This window comes from Fukomys damarensis, unplaced genomic scaffold (genome assembly GCF_012274545.1).
Source record: "Fukomys damarensis isolate Sample0158 unplaced genomic scaffold, DMR_v1.0_HiC HiC_scaffold_35, whole genome shotgun sequence".
NCBI lineage: Eukaryota > Metazoa > Chordata > Mammalia > Rodentia > Bathyergidae > Fukomys > Fukomys damarensis.
The window spans coordinates 35,853,611-35,871,430 of NW_022900947.1; the positions used below are offsets into that span (position 1 = coordinate 35,853,611).

General features: G+C 32.1%; 1 protein-coding gene across 1 annotated transcript in view; it reads right to left on the reverse strand.

The window, feature by feature from the left end:
• The window catches only part of Gabrg1 (gamma-aminobutyric acid type A receptor subunit gamma1), a 62,809-nt gene that overhangs the window by 40,308 nt on the left and 4,681 nt on the right, over nt 1-17,820 (reverse strand). The window contains exon 2 of the mRNA XM_010631633.2: nt 3,597-3,745. Coding sequence (XP_010629935.1) covers nt 3,597-3,745 — 149 coding nt within the window. The remainder of the gene's footprint in view (nt 1-3,596; nt 3,746-17,820) is intronic.

A 17,820-nucleotide genomic window follows, 5' to 3' on the forward strand; every position in this document is an offset into this window, starting at 1 on the left:
TAAACATGAACTCGGAGAAATGATGAATATATGTGATGGTATATTAGCCAAATTATAAGGGATTTTAATGGTCAAATCTTTATTTGCATTGTACCATAAAATATATATGATAGCAATGGATTATAAGATAGAAAATAAAAGGAATAACTATGAGTCTATACTATGGTGAAGCAGTAAGTTTACAACTACATAGAGAGGAAATAACCCTTCCTTATGTTTAGATGCCAGTGATCATGTGTAGAAGGAATGATGGTGATACCGAGTCTCACTTGGAAAAGTGCAGCAGTAAGGGTCACAAGTAAGAAACAGAGATATAAGGGACAAGACTGCTAAGAAACATTTCTGTAGTTTCGCAGAATCACCTCAAGACATGTGAAGTAATCAGAAAGCTACAAATTAAAACTTCACAGTAGGGACATCTAGTATAAACCACATTTAAACACATAATAAAAGTTAACATAATAAGCAAGAAGACACAGTAACCTCCTGTTACAATACAGTGCACAATATCAGTGCTGTGGCACCTTGGTAAAAATGCATAACCTCACCTGAGGTCATACTCATAACTGAAATAAATAGGACACACATATGTTAACATCAAATCATTTCTCTGGTGTAAAAACCTCAAGGTGTACATGAGGACCAAAATATATAACAGATATTGTGAAATAGGAAGAAAATGTTCCAAGGCAAACGGGAACTAAGGAGTGGGGCATAGGACAGGAAAGAAGGGCAAAAAAAAAAAAATTGAAAGAAAGAAAAAATGGAAACAAAGCTTATATATATGGGGGTGGAGTTGAAGGCAGGGCAGGGGATAGGAAAAAATCAAAATCAAAATATATCATATACAGGTACAGTTTCTCAAGGATGAATGTGATCATCAGGTATACCTAAATATACCAATAAGCTCAATAAAAATAAGACAAAAGAATGACATGTAATCTCAAATTCAAGGACACTTAACTGGTTAGTACTGATTACAGTTATTAAAGGCATTGAATAAAACTAAGAAATTATACCAGATAAAAGGAGAATAAAGAAACATGAGAACATAATGCAATGTGTGATCTTTGGGGGAATTCTTAAGCAGAAAATAAAACAGCTACAAAATAAGATAAAGTTCGGTAACCCAGTTAATAGTATGGCATCAATACTATTTTCTGGCTCCTGTACATATTCTGTGGTTGCATACAATATTGACCTTAGGGCTTATATTAAGTGACTGTGGGACTTCTATGTGTTAATTCGAAAATCACTAAATCCACTATATATTTTATTAAGTCTACAATTTATTTTGAAATGGAATGATTTTAGCAATCTAAAAAAACAGAAAATTAAACAGAAGGAAAATAGATTAATATAATTAATTATATTTTGCAAGAAACTGAAACTTCAGACTATTTTTCAACCCTAAAATTTGATAAAGCCAAATTTTGATTCTATGAAAATACAAATAAAATTTAAAAATACTACAACATTAATTCATAAATCAAGGAAAAGTTTACTAATAATAGGAATAAAAGAAGAAAAATATCAGACTTTAAAAATATTAAAAATATCACAACATATATTATGAAACAATTCAACACCTGCTTTAAAAGATTTCAAATAAATTATTATGCAAAGTTCAACCTCTCACAATTGACCAAAGAATAGCATGTTTTTATAAACTGATTATATTTAAATTTTGAAGTGTTAAAAATTTTTTCACTAAAGGAAACTTTAAAGCAACATATCTTTGCCCAAATGTATTTCTGAATATTTGTGAAACATGTCACATCTATTTTAGACAAACTCATACATAAAAAGGGAAAAGTGACTCATTGGTAGGTACTAATAAAATCTTAATTTCAAAGCTATAAAAGGCTTTACAGACAATAAAATAACTAATCAATATCTTTCATGAGCATGGATATAGTATTCTAAAACAAAATTCCAAACTTATTCTAGTGATCTTTTTTAATGTTACTAGATCAGAAAAAAGTGAGCAAAATGTCAGTCTAAATTTCTAAATTGCTCTAAGATATTTACAGAATAAATAGCAAGTAAAATAAAGAGCAAAATATGATTGTGTGATTATTTCAATGCATGCACAGAAAATATTTGATACATGGGGATAATTCCAGTGGAAAACAAAAATTTAACCAAGTGTCTTTAAAAAAGAAGCCCACAACAAACATCATAGCTACTAGGATAATATAGATTGATTTTTCTGATATCGGAAACAAGCCAAGACTATTCAAAATTGTGTTCTAGTCCTGACCATTGAAATCTTACATGGGGAAATGTATGATATGAAAAATGAAGAAGTAAGATAGCAATAAGTAGCAAAAATAGTAATCTCTTTCTTATAAAATCTCAGATAAATCTATCAATACATTATTAAATTAATAAATTCATCAAGAATTCTGAGAGCCCAATAAATATATAAAGTATCCATTATGTTTATGAATATTGAAAACACAAACTTATAAAACTACCTCTTTTAAAAAAATATTCATTCAGTCTTCCATCAAGAACCCTAAACACATGGACTGAAATCTAATCATGGTAGCAATGCCTCATCAAGGAAAAGACAACTTTAAAAATCACATATAAATAGACAAAAGGATAATGTTTACAGGTTTGATATGGCAAAAGTTCAACACTAAAAATTTTCATTTCACTATGTTGGCTATATATTAATGCAATGAAAGTCTTTGTTTACGTACATTTACTTGTTTTAAAGAGTTAAAGTGGAATAAATAAAACTGAGAAGGTTAAATATTGCATGATTTCACTTACAGAAAAAACCCACAGGATAAATAAAGTGTAAAATAAAAGAAAAATGCCAGGAAACAGGGAAGTACAGATTTTAGAGTTGGGGAAGGGGGACAAAGGAAATGTAAAGAGGGAGAGAGAATGGAGAGATGTGCATAATATATGTATAGTGTATATGTGTTTGGAGGTATATATACATATTCCCAAAATGAGTGAAATGTTTAACTATATCAATAATTTTAATAAAAGATAAATCTCATGCCAGGGATTTAGCTCAGTGGTTCTCTGCCTGCCTCACAAGCATAAGGACCCAAGTTCGATCCCCAGTACCAAAACAAAAAACAAACAATAAAAGATAATTCTCAATGCAAAACTTACAAGTTATCTTGGAGATAACATTAATATTTAATTTCAAAGGACCAGTCTTGAACAAAGTTGATTGCCTCCACTAAATATATCATCAATTTTTATAATTCTATGTCCACTAAAGCAATATGATATTGGCATCAAACTACACCTCTTAGTTATACTTAAGCATTAGCTTTCTTATGGAGTGTTTCTTAGTCCTTCAGGACTTTTTTTCAAAATTCTGCTGAAGCACCTTTTATCATAGCACTTATAAAATAATTACATTAAAAATGTTTACATAACTCTTTTCACTTTAGACTGTGAACTTTATAGACAATAATCATTCCACCTAATAGTCCTCAAATCTAACATAGTCTCTGACAAAACGTACATCAAATACTCAAAGACCATGAGATAAATGTTTAAGTAGCATGAGAGAAGATATTTTTCATAGTCAACAACATCCCCGAATGAAAATTCTAACTTACCTCCTATATCTGGACGAAGCTTATTGTCATAGCCTTGAAGCAGTGAGTTGAGAATTTGTGTAATATCTCCTTCGTGAATTTTTGGTGCCAAGACCCATGTTTTGTTCACTGTTAAATCCTCATCATCTTCATCATCTACTTTATCGACACTAAATAATTCAAACAAAATTTTGAATGACATAAGTTAATCAAACTGTATATATGGATTGTAAATGGGGAGAGTAGGAGGGGGTGAAAGGAGGCAGGGACAAGGGGAAAAATGAGAACAAGACCTGCCATGTAAAGGTACAAGATCCCAATGATGAATGTAACTGTACTGTATACCTAGAATGTACCAATAAACTCAATGAGAAAAAAATTATATATATGGAACAGTGTAAGATTAGCATAATTTCATAAGGGAGAATTAGGGATGTAAAAAATTATAGAAATGTTACTGCCAGTATGACCAGTGCTTTTATCCTATTAGCTATCCTGATCTAATAATACTCAGAAATTAAGAATTGAGGACAAGAAACATAATGTAAAAATAATAAACATAACATCATAATGTATTAAGCATAATCTCAGAATAATATATCATTTATATCATCATAATAATGAACCTAATATCAAAATAATGAATTTTGACTACTCCCACAACCACCATTAAAACTCATACAGATGTTGGACCAACAGTGGTGCCCCATCAGAACAATCATACATGGTGACCCCAAAATATCACACTCAATAATGAGAATTACAAGGTGAAGAATTAGAGGATGAGTTATAATAGTCTAGGAAAATATATGAAAATGTTTGTATATAACATAAGTAAGGAAAGATGCATGAAGTACTATAGAAGGAAAGAAAAGTATTGTACACACACTTCTGACTCGCTAGTTGATATTTCTGGCCATGTTTCTGGGTTTTGCAAGGCTAAGATTGAGTTTCATTCTGAACTGTGGTAGAACCATGCAATAAGTTAGCTGTTTATCTACAATAAACTAAAAGTAACAAAATTTTCTTTATTACATATAAATAAACCCATCCTAATTTTAGGAAAATAGTTCCAGGTTTAGCAACACAGACAATTACAGTATATCTCTAGTGCTCTAGTGGAAAAAGATCCAAAAGTTAAAACACTTACATTGATAAATTTCTAATACACTAGGTTACTTATATGACATGGATGGAACCAAAATGGAACCACAATGGACAAGAAGCCTGAGAGAAAAATATACTTTGAGGATTAAAAGCCACTGAGGATTGGGAGTAGTTCATTATCACAGCATAACCAGATGTGTCTCTGGTAACAGCTTTTGTGTAGTTCATTTTCACTGACTGAGGAAACAAAATTTACAGATGTTTAATAACATGTGCCTCTATTCTGCTACTAAAAATATCATCACTTTTTCCCACTAATGGCATATCAATTAAATAGACAGCCTTAGTAAAATCTCAGCCAAAGCATTGTTAGCCTTACCTTGTGAATACATTGTGCTTGTTACAAAATCTCAAGGCCCCTAGTCAGAAGCTAACTATTAGATTTCAAGACCTATGCTCCTTCCATTTTTTTATATCCCATTACTTTACAGATGAGGAAGCAATCTGAGAAGTTAATTACCTTGATCATGGTAACATTGTTAATACAGTAGACCTAGGGTACTGACACCTGCATTTCACAATGAAAACAACTTAATGCCATTTCCAATGTAAGTGAAATTTACAAATGAACATAAAGGCTTTTATGCCCAAATTCTATGAATTAGCTATTACAAAATGTATAAAGCCAATTTTGATCACACATGTAATTAATATATTTTTATTTGAGTATTCTATTATAGTATATATGATACAGAAAAATATAAACAAGAATGCTTATGTATCATAGCATTATATAATGGGACGATTTTAAACAATAAGAGTATGTCACAATAAATAATGACATAAGATTCTGCACACCCATGTTTATAGCTTCACAGTTTGTAGTAGCTGAAACTTGGAAACAGCCCATTTGCCCATCAGTTGGAAACTGGATAAAGATGTGGGTTTTTTCTATAAAATGGAATATTACTCAGCCATAAAGAATGAGAAATTAGATTCATTTCTAGGAAAATGGATACATATTGAGGATATACTCCTAAGTGAAATAAATAAGTCACACATGTGTAAATACTGAATAGTTTCTCTGGTGTGAATAAACTATAACAGTACATAAGATCCTAATGAGATAACTGACATTGTGAAATGGGAAGAAAGGGGCTAAAGGTGTAGGGAAAGTGGGAAGGGTAGGGAAAAGGTAATAAGGGAAAAGAAAAAATATGAGAAAATAAAAAAATAGAAATGAAGTGTTTGCAAGGGGAGGAGGGGGTGAAGGGAGGGCAGGGACAAGGGGAAAAAATGAGAACCAAGACCTGTCATGTAGAGGTACAAGATCTCAATGATTAATGCAACTGTACTGTATCCCTAAAATGTACCAATAAACTCAATGAGGAAAAAAAATAATGACATAATCACGTAACTACTGTAAAGATTTGTTCACCTGATGACAGTGAAGCATATGTAAAAACATGAAATCATTTTCTTAATTTCACATTATATGAAAATTACATATAACAATTTGTTTCTATCATCATTTATGTATAATTTATAGAAAACAGAATAATGTGTGTTCTTAATGTGATAGAAGTTGTGAAATATAAGGTTTTTTCTTCATGTTAATAGAATCCTATAATATCCTGTGCACATTTTATAATACTGTATTAATATACAAAAAGGAGTTCATTTGACAAGAATGCCTATGTACAAATGAACTGCCTCTTCTTATATGAGAGAAACTGCTCAGCAGTTAATTTCTAATCATAGAAGATAAATAATTAAGCATAGTCTTTTATGGAGAGAGGCAGAGCATTATAACCTGTCTAAAAATTTTTCATGGCAGCTCTGAAAATTTGCCACTTGGTCCTCTGGCCTGGGAACATGAGTTGCCTGAGTACAGCTGCCAGGATCATGGTTCTATATTGAGTCTGTATAGACCCCTGTTGCCCCAGGCCGCTTTCAGGCAGTAACGGAACATGCAAGTTGCATTAGTGGAGATTCATTTCATTACCACCAGCGTGAGGCCTCCACAGAAGGGTAACTTGCCTTAGGACTTGCACTGGCCCTGCCAAAGCTTTCTGGAAAGGGCGTCATACTGTGAGCCTCATGTGATCCAAGCCTCCTCTTCTCTGTTTTCATAGGTGTCAGTCATTCCGTTTTACCCAAAGCTGCTCTCCTCTCCAATCCTAATCCTCCTCTCCCTTTTACCTTTTCCGACAAGACTCAAAAATCTCAACACGTCTAGTCTAATCGCATCTAGACAGCAACTTCGCAAAGGCTTCGCTTACCTTCTGCAATTACATTCTTTAAACTTTAGAGAAAGTCCTGAGTCATATATATAATTGCTTCTTTTTTGTCTTACTGACGTTTTTTCAACCACTTTGTAAATACAAATTACTCAAGAAATTTCATATGAAAAGTATTTTAATGTCTGCACTAATTTTATATTACAAATAGGAAATTTGAACGAGTAACTAAGAAACAATTTAAATGCTAAGCATATTACTCCATAGAATTATGAAGGAAAGGTATCTTTATCATTGAAGAAAAAGTAGATTCCTGTTGCAAGTCAGTCAGTTCATACAAACTATTTTTCATGGTAAATATTCATTGAAGTTTTCCCAAGACAGTTCTACTTTATATTTGTGGTCCTTGAATAATTTTTAATAGCACCTTCTCATTCACAAAACAGCCTACTTTGAATGATAAATTATATAGTCACCCTGTAGATGGTTCACATAAAAGTGACTGTGCGTGCTCTGATTCTGAAACACAAGGGATCCTCTTCCATTAATCTGCTAAAGAAGCAGAGATGAAACCCAGGGCAGCTTAATGAGTTGCCTGAAAATTTGACTAAACTCTGAAGGAATAGTGATAGACTGTTTTCCCCATAGTTTGAATATATGTTATAAGTGCAAGTGAAATATATTGATGAGGTCATTTTTTATATTTCACTGGAAGAAAAAAGTCACTTTATCTTGCACAAAGTATATACTGGAAAAAAATCACTGGAAAGTAAATATAATAAATATTCTGGAAACATTACTTACACTTCAACACTTTTGAATTAGTTATCCACAAAGGAAAAAATTAACCAGGCCTCTCAAAAAGTTAACATCAAATTTACTTATGTTTTTATTGTTATTGTTTGAGGTTACGGTAACTTAATATTATACAATAGATATGACAAAATATTACTAACAAGTTGATCAGTACACTAATTCAAAAATTAGATAACAGGTATACTTGGTGAAAAGACTTGTATTCTTGCCTTTTATGCACAGTGAACAATGAAATATCTTCAGAAATTATGTCTACCAGTATTATAATTTTAAGATCATTGAATACAACTAATTAATTGGGTCATTTTCCTATTGCTATCATTTTAATATTAATAAATACAATTAAGTGCATTGTTTTGGTATCATTAACATTTCTTCACTTACTTGAGAAAAGTAAGTACACTGGGAAAAATGTAGTCTTAAAACCGAAATTTTACATGTTTTACATCACAACCAAGAACCACATTCAAGATAATTTATCTCATTGAATTTCCATGGTTAACTACATGTAATATCTCCAAAGATTCTAGAAACTTTATATTGAGGGCCCTCACACTAAATATACCTAGAAATAGGACCTTTGAATTATAAGCACATTAAAACCAGTCACTTGATATTTATTACATAAAAATAAGGAGGCTGGAATTATGCAAATGTGCTACAGTCTCATAGTTAATATTATTTTAATATCACTGGCAAAAATCCAGATGTATCAATGATCAGTTACCATATTGTACATCAGTTACATAGATGACTGTCTTCTAGTTAAAACATGCTGAGAGGTTGCTGTGAAAATAAGTTATGAAATATTTTAGAAACTCTAAAATAATATATAATAATGCAATCATCAATTGTCTGTTAATATTACATTCAGTGTAGATGTAAACTCCTTTACATTTCTCTCCTTTTCCAATGATTTAATGGTTGTAATGAACATGTTGCAGTGTTATAATAAATATGATCCTAAGTATTAATTGGTATATTTTGCTATAAACATATGTATCCATAAATGATACAAAGATACATGTAGCTAAAATAATTTATTAACACATGATCACATAATTCATTTGCCAGTGTAATGGATAAGAATGGTACCTAATCATCACTCCAACACATTCTTTTATCAGTAAGTAGAATCCTTATAATAATCTTTTTGTTAAGTAAATAGTGCTCTATGAATGATAGTTATTCATATCTACTGGTAATTATGTGAATTGTATTCCTGTTTTGATTTTTATTAGCAACTTTAAAAAAGTAATAATATTTTATTGAACTTTACGTAGCAATCTCATGAGTGGTTCTTGAGCACTACGAAATTTTTTGGCGAATGAAAAGTTGAACATAACAGCCCTCAGAGGCAAGTTCACACACAAAAGTTAGAAGACTTGGGTTCGGTAACCATCTTAACTCTTTAATGATAGTGTGCAATTTAAATAACTCATTAAAGGTGTTGGAGCCACAGTTTTCTCACTGAATTTTTAAAGTATAGATCTTTGTATATACTTATATACAAATATAAATACTCAAAATCAATGCAGATGTAAAAGGAAATTTAGGACTTCATTTTGAAAATGGTAAATTGGACATCCTCTTCTTCCTTTCTGAGAAGTCAGCAACAACAACAACCACAGCAGCAACAAAGAGAGAGAAAATAAATTCTCAAACACTGCCGTTGATAAACAAGAAGATTTGGAAAAGTCAGAAGGAACAAAAGGGCTGTAGATACCTGAGGGGGTTAGCAGAAGGGGTCTGCCTGAGGGTTAGGGAAAACTTCATGCAAAGTAAAAACAAATAAGGAAAAAAAACCCCACACAGATGCACAGTTGGCGGATGTGGGTCTTTTCTAAAACAAGCTTGCTTAAAACAAAACAAAATGAAAAGAAAGCAAATTTGCTGAGGCTGAAAGAAGATGGAATAATGCAGCTATGTATGCACACAGCTGGGATTTTTAAATTGAAGCCAGAGTATCTCTGTACTGTGAATAGCCCTATCTCCACATTCAGGTGTTTTGGAAAGTTTGGCATATTCTGAATAATTAGCAAAACAAAGGAATATTTGTAAAAGATAATTAGGAATTTGAAGGAAATTTTAAAAATTAAAAGAATTAAATTTTACTTCACAAACATGACTCACCTGTGACTACATTGATATAGTCAAAACCTAAATATAAAATATGGATTTCATCAAAATCTACTTCCAGACATATACTGCTCCAAATGTCTGAAAATACAAGTTAATATGCCTATAGTCATAAAAATAAAATGACACAAGAAGAAATTGGCCAGAATTATTTTCTTCTGAAGAGACAGTATCTCTTTGTCTGCTGCCCCAAATGTCTAGTTTTACAGATACTTACATATCAGATTTCTCATGTCTAATTTTTCTTTGTCTAAAGACAACCCTTAGGCATGTGCCCTAAGCCTATCTGTTTGTAGCCCCAGGAACTCATAAGTTAGGCTAAGTCACTTAAAAGGGTATAGATACATGACTCCTAGATGGAGATAGACTTTCATTTCTGACAGTAAAAAAAATCATTAGTTTGTAGTGGAATCCAGTTAATGTCTTAGTTTATGAAATAGATGCAGCGATTTCTACTAGCAATACCCAAGTTTGCCCATTCCCAGCTTCCCTGATACCTCTTTGTTCAATACTTCCTTGGATACCAGGAGATAGTCCATAGCTAGTCATTTATGTATTTGTTTATTTAGTGTGCTTAAATATGGTTTTGTTATTCAGTATGAAAACATTATTGGACCGAACACCTTAGACAAACACAGTGAGATAAGGGAAGACAGATTCTCCTTGCTTCATTTTACAGTGACAGAAAAGTGACAAGAAATCCAGGGAAAAAGCGGTGCCCGTAATGCACCATTATATGTCTGAGCCCAACATCTGCTGAGGTAGCTAATGGCAGAGCTTATGTTATACTCAGAATTCTTCAGCAGAGTGAATAACCTTGTCTACCAGCTAACATTTCAAATGTTCAAGCTTTATGAGCTGAAAATACAGTCTAGTAAGAACACTATTACTAACTCATTTACATAAAAGCTTATAAGCTCATGACTTAAACAATGAACAGTTGGTCTTACTCTGTTCAAATGAATTAAGCTCAGATGCTCAATATTTTAATTTCAATAATTACTGGGTATGTTAATTTCTTTCACCTAATACCTCCTTTTCTTATTACTTAGCCTTGCCATCAGAGATATTTTAAGTAATATTTTGAAATAATAATCGGAGATGACTACATATAATTATTTTGCAGGAATTAAGCTGGATCTGAAAATAATCATGAGTGAAGAATTGTGGGTGTCACTTTGTTCTCCTTTCAGCTCCCAGTGGAGACCGTCCTAGATCACTATTTTGATCCTGATCTCAAAATTGTCTATTGCCCCCCCTTGCACTATTGAATATTTTTTCTCTTTTTTTTTTTTTTTTACTTTTCACTAATTAGCAACTCATTATAGTTTGTCATTTCTCAGTCAAGTTTCAATAATGGAATAGTATGAGTAAATTGATTGTTATGTTTTTCTGATACTACAATTAAATAAAGTACACAATGCTTTATTTTAAGTGCTTTATTTCGTTATAAATGTTATTACTTAGCATTGCAATACAATCATTCTAAATTCTACAAATACATATACACATAAAAATGCACATATAAATCCTCATTTCCATTCCAACTTTATGCTTTCTGCCTTTATCTCTTTCCCTCCCACCTTTTTATTTATTTTCTGTCTCTCTCAAACTCCTCTTTCTCCTGCTCTTTGTCTCACATATGCAATTATGACTGTAATCTAAAAATTACACAGTTTTAAGAAATCATTGGGTGTATTTGATAATCTCCTCGAAATTATTTTGGGTAGTATCAGCAATTCTGCCCTATTTTAATTTATGTTCTCTAGAAAAACTGTTAATATTTTTTCAACAACAAAAATCCACAAATGTCCCAATTAAACAATATTTTTTAATAAAGACTTTGGATTTTTAAATATTTTATAATTATCACCAATGCTTTTCTTAAATGGGATCTCTGAATTCATTCTACAATTGGTGATGCAACTTACTATTAACAAGTAAAATCAAAATAAATAATTTTTAATATATTTTTTTAGACAAGGTCTTACTAAATTGCCCAAGCTGGGTTTAAACTTGCCAGTCTCTTGCCTTAGACTCCTAGAATTCTGGAATTACAGGCATCTGTCACCATTTATTTTCCTAGTACTGGGGATCAAATTTAGGACCTTGTACTTGTGAGGCAGGCATGGAGCCACTGAGCTAAATCCCTGGCCCTAATAATAAATATTTAATTCCATATTTGATAAGTATTTATATATAACAGATAAATATCAATACTAGAAGAGACACAACTCTAAAAGTAGAATGGATAAAATCCAGTAGGTTCCTAAGTACATTTGTAGCATTCATTAAATATTTGAATACTTATAAGAGGTAGCATCAGAAAAGTTCTTTATCAGTCAATTGGAAATATTGGGGGAATCTATTCTATGAAAAATTATGATAAATGTAGAATGAAAACACATGTTATGAAAATGAACCAACTTTCCATGACAAATATAATCTTTATGTAGTGCAAACAGGTACTAATAAAGATTAAATTAATAAATACTGGGGAAACTTTAGGTGGCAAGAGAAGATGAATTTTTAATTTTATTTTATGGATTTCTTAAACTAAGAAACAAACTGTTTGACCTTCCTTTGCTCAACTTTAAGATCAGGATGGCCAATATTTTAAGCTCAATAATTATTATGTACATGAAAGTTTTTAATGTAAGAGTTCTCACAAGAAAAAAAAAATATAATCTGCTGGTGTCAAGCTACAAAAATGTTAATATTTCATTATTAAATTATATATTAAGCAGCTGTAATCTGAATCTTATATCTTATGTGTAACAAGTTAAAACAATTCAAGTTCTATCAGTACGATAACTTATAAGAAATTATTGAAAAGAATTGTTAGAATTTCTCCTTTTTAAAATAGAAAGAAAACAGTTACTGTAATAAAAGCCTACTGTAGCAAAGCATACAGATATCAGTGAGAATAAGACAAAACACTGAAAACAAGATGCCAATTGTAAAGAAATTTTGAGTATGAAAAAACTGACCTATTTGGAAAGACTATTTTGATTCAAAATGTCTATTAAGTCATAAGAAATCAATATCAAATTCTTAAATTGCAAAGCAAATTTCAAATAAAGATTAAAAATATAGCAGCCAAAGTATAAAGTTATTGAAGAAGATAGTGAAAATATATTTTGGCCTTTGGAGCAAGGAAGCTAGTATAGGTAATATGCAAACAAACTAGGGACAGAAAAAAATAACAAAAAAATTAGAACTATGGATCAAAATAGCTTATTTTAGACAAAATTAGAGGCAAAAGATCCACTGAAAGAAATTTCTAGCATAATTAGTATACAGAACTGGGGGCGGTTAATACATAAAATTACCCTAAAATGTATTGGTAAAGAAGGAAAATCAGTTTAACAGGTAACAAAAATGTTATCGATGACATTGGCAACTTATTAGAATATGCATCATATCCAGTAATGGTAATAATATGGATAAATGACATCTTTATTATTAGTAGAACATGAAATGTCCCTTTTGTAAGTAACTGGGAAATATTCAAAAAACCTTGAAATGAATGATATGCACCTGTGTATATCTTTATGTGTACAAAAGGGAAGGCTCACAGAAAAGCTAGGGACTATTATGGAATAATTTCATAAGTTGCAAATCTTCCTTAATATAGAATGCCATGCCATCATTAAAAATACTGATATAGAAAGAGGCTTCTGCTCTCTGCTTTCAGTACACTGTTTCATTGTTTACAAAGAAGATTTTGGATAATTCATAAGCCTATCAGACATCATTTATCTAATTAGATTACAATCAAGAATGTAAGACTCTATTGATGACTGAGAAAGAAGTGATGCCACAGTAGATATTTTTAAATTAATGAATACATTAGCATATATTCAGAAAGTATATAAAAAAGAAAATTACAAAATATTTCTCTTAATTTCTCTGGTTATAGATTTTAAATTGTAATAGTTTATTGATTAATTCATAATATAACAACAGACTATTAATAAAACAATAATTTTCCAACATTTGGATATTGTTTTGGTTTTAATTACTTTGCAAGGTCAATGATGGTATTTAAAACAGAGTTTAGAGAAGTATGAAATGCACCCTATAACTAGTCCTCATGGGTGGGGAGACTTCATGTTCTATTAAAACCATTTTCATGTGAATATTAACTGAAGAAAAGGAAAACATAGCTTTTACTGTAGCATATTTTTTGTAAAAGACCACTGAGTATAGAGTGCATTAAAATGAACACCACGTTGTCTGTTGTTTTACTTTACATCCATAGAGCCTGACAGGACATAAATTACATTTATAAATGATAAAACCCTTCGTGACACTCTCATTTTCTAAATCTTTGATGCTTTTATTCATCAGATAAATGCTTCAATTCTGCTAAAAATTTAAGAAAAGATATCATATTGAGGCTTAGTAAATTATAAATTACACTACAAGAAGTGGAAGAAATGGGAATTAGTGCTACTGAATACAGAAGCATATACCTTTTTTCAGCCTTAAAATTTTAAAATCAGATTTTAAAGATTTAAAATTTTAAAATCAGAATAAAACATGAGATCATGTTGAATCATTCATTTCAAAAGGGAGATAACAAATGATTACTCCAGAAATTATCAACCATTCTTTCTAATATACTCTTAGATATGGCAATTTGAGTTTTTTTAAAAGGAATTATCAATAAAGAAATCACAGAGATAGGCATATCCTAATGAGTCAAAACAACAATTTAAATTAGAGAATACACATGTCTGAGTCGCAGCCAATATGGCTTCTTTGTGCTACTTAATGTGTCTGTTTAGTGGAAAAGGTACTTGTTCCTCAGGACACTGTCTGACATGGAAGTTTACTCTGACAGTGATAAAGACAGAGAGGTAACTCTGTTCCTTTACTGAAGCAACACACACTGTGGACACGTGCCAGTGATGATCCTAAAAATCTCCCCCAAATCAGACCAGTGACCAAGCCCCTTCACTTCAACCTCATAAAGCAATCTGGGGAAGCAAGTAACATTCTAATCAGACAATATGAAAATATTTATGTGAAACTCAATCAGATATTTTCTGATCTGCCCAGTCCAACTATAGTTTGGAGAGCAGGATATGTTTACTTCCATGTCTCTATTGTTAGCATAATCTCCATTACTTTATTATTCTGTTTGTCCAAAAATAAGAAGAAATATTAAATTTCACAACACATTTTCTTAAAAAAGAAAGGATCCTACATCTCAGAACTTCAATACTAACCTTAATTATATAGCCTTAAAAGGGTGTGATTATTTTTTTGCTACATGTTAGATGATCTGAGTAAAGGAAATGACTGGAGAAAGAAAACATGGAATTTACATAAAATGCAGTAGTGCTCTGCCATAAAGATAAATGAGTTTTTGTAGGAAAGTGGATGCACCTTGAGACCATCATGTAACGTACAATAAATCAAATACATAAACTTAAATATTGCATGATTTATCTTCTATGAGAGATCCAAATTATAAATAAAGAGCAAAATAAAAGATCATGGGCAGTAGAGAGACAGATCTTTCTCACATGGGAAGGGTATAAGTCCCACATGTGTAAATACCAAATAGTTTCCCTGGTGTGAATAATCTGCAAAGATGCATAAGATTCTAATAAGATTACTGACATTTAGAAATTTGAAGAAAGGAGCTAAAGGTGTAGGGAAGGTGTGATGCATAGGGGAAGAACAAAAAGGGAAAAGAAAAAAATGTGAGAGAATGAAAAGATGAAAATAAAGTGTTTGTAGATGGGGAGGGGAGGAGGGGGTGAAGGGAGGGCAGAGGTAAGGGGAAAAAATGAGAATCAAGACCTGTCATGTAGAGGTACAGATCCCAACAATGAATGTAACTGTACTGTATCCCTAAAATGTACCAATAAACTCAATAAAATTAAAAAAAAAAAGAGCTGGAGAGAGAGGGGAAGAAGAGCAAAAGGGATTGAAATAGAATTAGTATGTGTTATGTACGTGTACCAACTCTCAAGAAGGCATCAAAACAGTATGTACTCCAAATACGTAACAAATAAATCAGAAAATCCAACCCAACTATGAATCTGATCTCTTGTCATAATCGGGTTATTTGTCTCCCTCCACGTCCTTCACAAACTATGATTTAAAAAGCCTATGACAACAGAAAGCTTATAATCTTCCCCAGACTCACACAGGGGCAACGACTAAGGGCAGCCTCCTTAGTATTTCCACTGTATCTCATCTAGAATTATGAGTAGCAGTTAAAGCAGTTATCGCCTTTTTCTCAATAAATCATCTGGAAAAACTACCAACACTAGTACACTAAGAGCAAGGCCTCCCTTCTCTCTGTGATGTTCATCTATTAAACCTACCATATATTTGGCCTGTATTTACTACACAAAGGGCGAGGACTTTGTCTTGTTTACCACTTTATCTCCAGATCCCAGGAAATTGTGAACATGTATAGGAAAGAGTCATGTTCGAGACAATGGAGATGAGGTGAGTATTATTTCAGACTGCTTCATGACCCAGACAAGCCTCCTCTCACCAGGAAGAGCTTTTTAGGATGGACAGACACACACATGGACACACACACACACACACACACACACACACACACAGCTTTGAAGTCTAAAAGGTACACGATTTGGACCATAAGGTGTAATGCACATTCACTGATAAAATGTTTTCTCTTCCCTCCCGAGAAAAGTAGAGAAACTTTAATTAAGTCGAAGACCAGAGAAGACAGGAGTGCTCCTGCTCAGAACTTACCATCAAGAACATCTCTGCATATAAAAGCCATTTTTCTTTTGCTTAAGGTTGGATAACACATAGTGGAAGATGAATAAGTAAGTTTCTGAATAAAGTGAAATAATGTTTATTGAATGAATGAATATCTAAGACTATTTCCTGAAAAATGATACTTCAATTGGCCAAACTATTTTAGTACAGAGAGATTGAGATTCTGATATTTTTTTAAATAATAAAAAACCCATACATTTTTTTTTCATTTCCTACTGAGTACAAAAACACACTGACAAGCTTCTGCTTGAGAATCTAGTCATAAGTCACTCATTATCTTGATAAAAGTCTTTCTTTCCTGGAAGAAAGTTCTACCTTCAAGTAACTGTCACTCTCTTGTTATGATAGGTCTGGTATATCTGTATATGATAAATTCAAACAAGATTCTACAAAGCATCCTAAAAATAGTCATTCCTCTTCAATACTTGTATACACTAAAATTTGCTTTCTTTAATTTGCTATATTTGGGTCTTGTTTCCTAGGTCAAGTATTCCTAGGTGTGAATTTTCCCTAATATCATAATTGTAACATATATTCCAGAAAGTATGTGAGAGGTAGAGTAGATTTCTTCTACTTATTATGCCACTATCAATGAAATAGCAATTATATCCCCTTCACCTCCAGTTTTCTTCCCTTCTGTCTTAGTTACTTTCTTGTTGCTTAGACACAACTCTAAGGAGGAAAGGCTTATTGTTAGCTCACAGTTTGCAGAGGGCTTTGTCCATAGTTGGCTAACTCCAAGGCAGGGCAGCATGATAGAAGAGAAATTGTTCATGGCACGTCAGACAGGAAGCAGAGAGCGATCAGGGAGGAAGCAGGGAGATGGACCTTTCCAGGCCACAAACAGAGTAACCCACCTCCTCATGATAGGGTTTGCCTGCCAAAATTACATTCAGCTATAAACTCATTACTGACCAATGCATCGATGAGTATCACACACCTGTGATGCAATCTCCCCCAAAGTCCCTCTTAGCACCTATAAGTACCGGAGGCCTTGGGGGAACATCTAGATCTAAGCCATAACAACTTCCCTTTTACTTCATGTCCTTTCTCTTTTCTCCCTTCTCCTCCATTTCCCTCTTCACTCCTTTCCTTTCTTTCTCCTTTCCTCACTATTATTTCATTCTCTTTCTTTTTTTCTTTTTTCTTTTTTTTTTTTTTTTTTT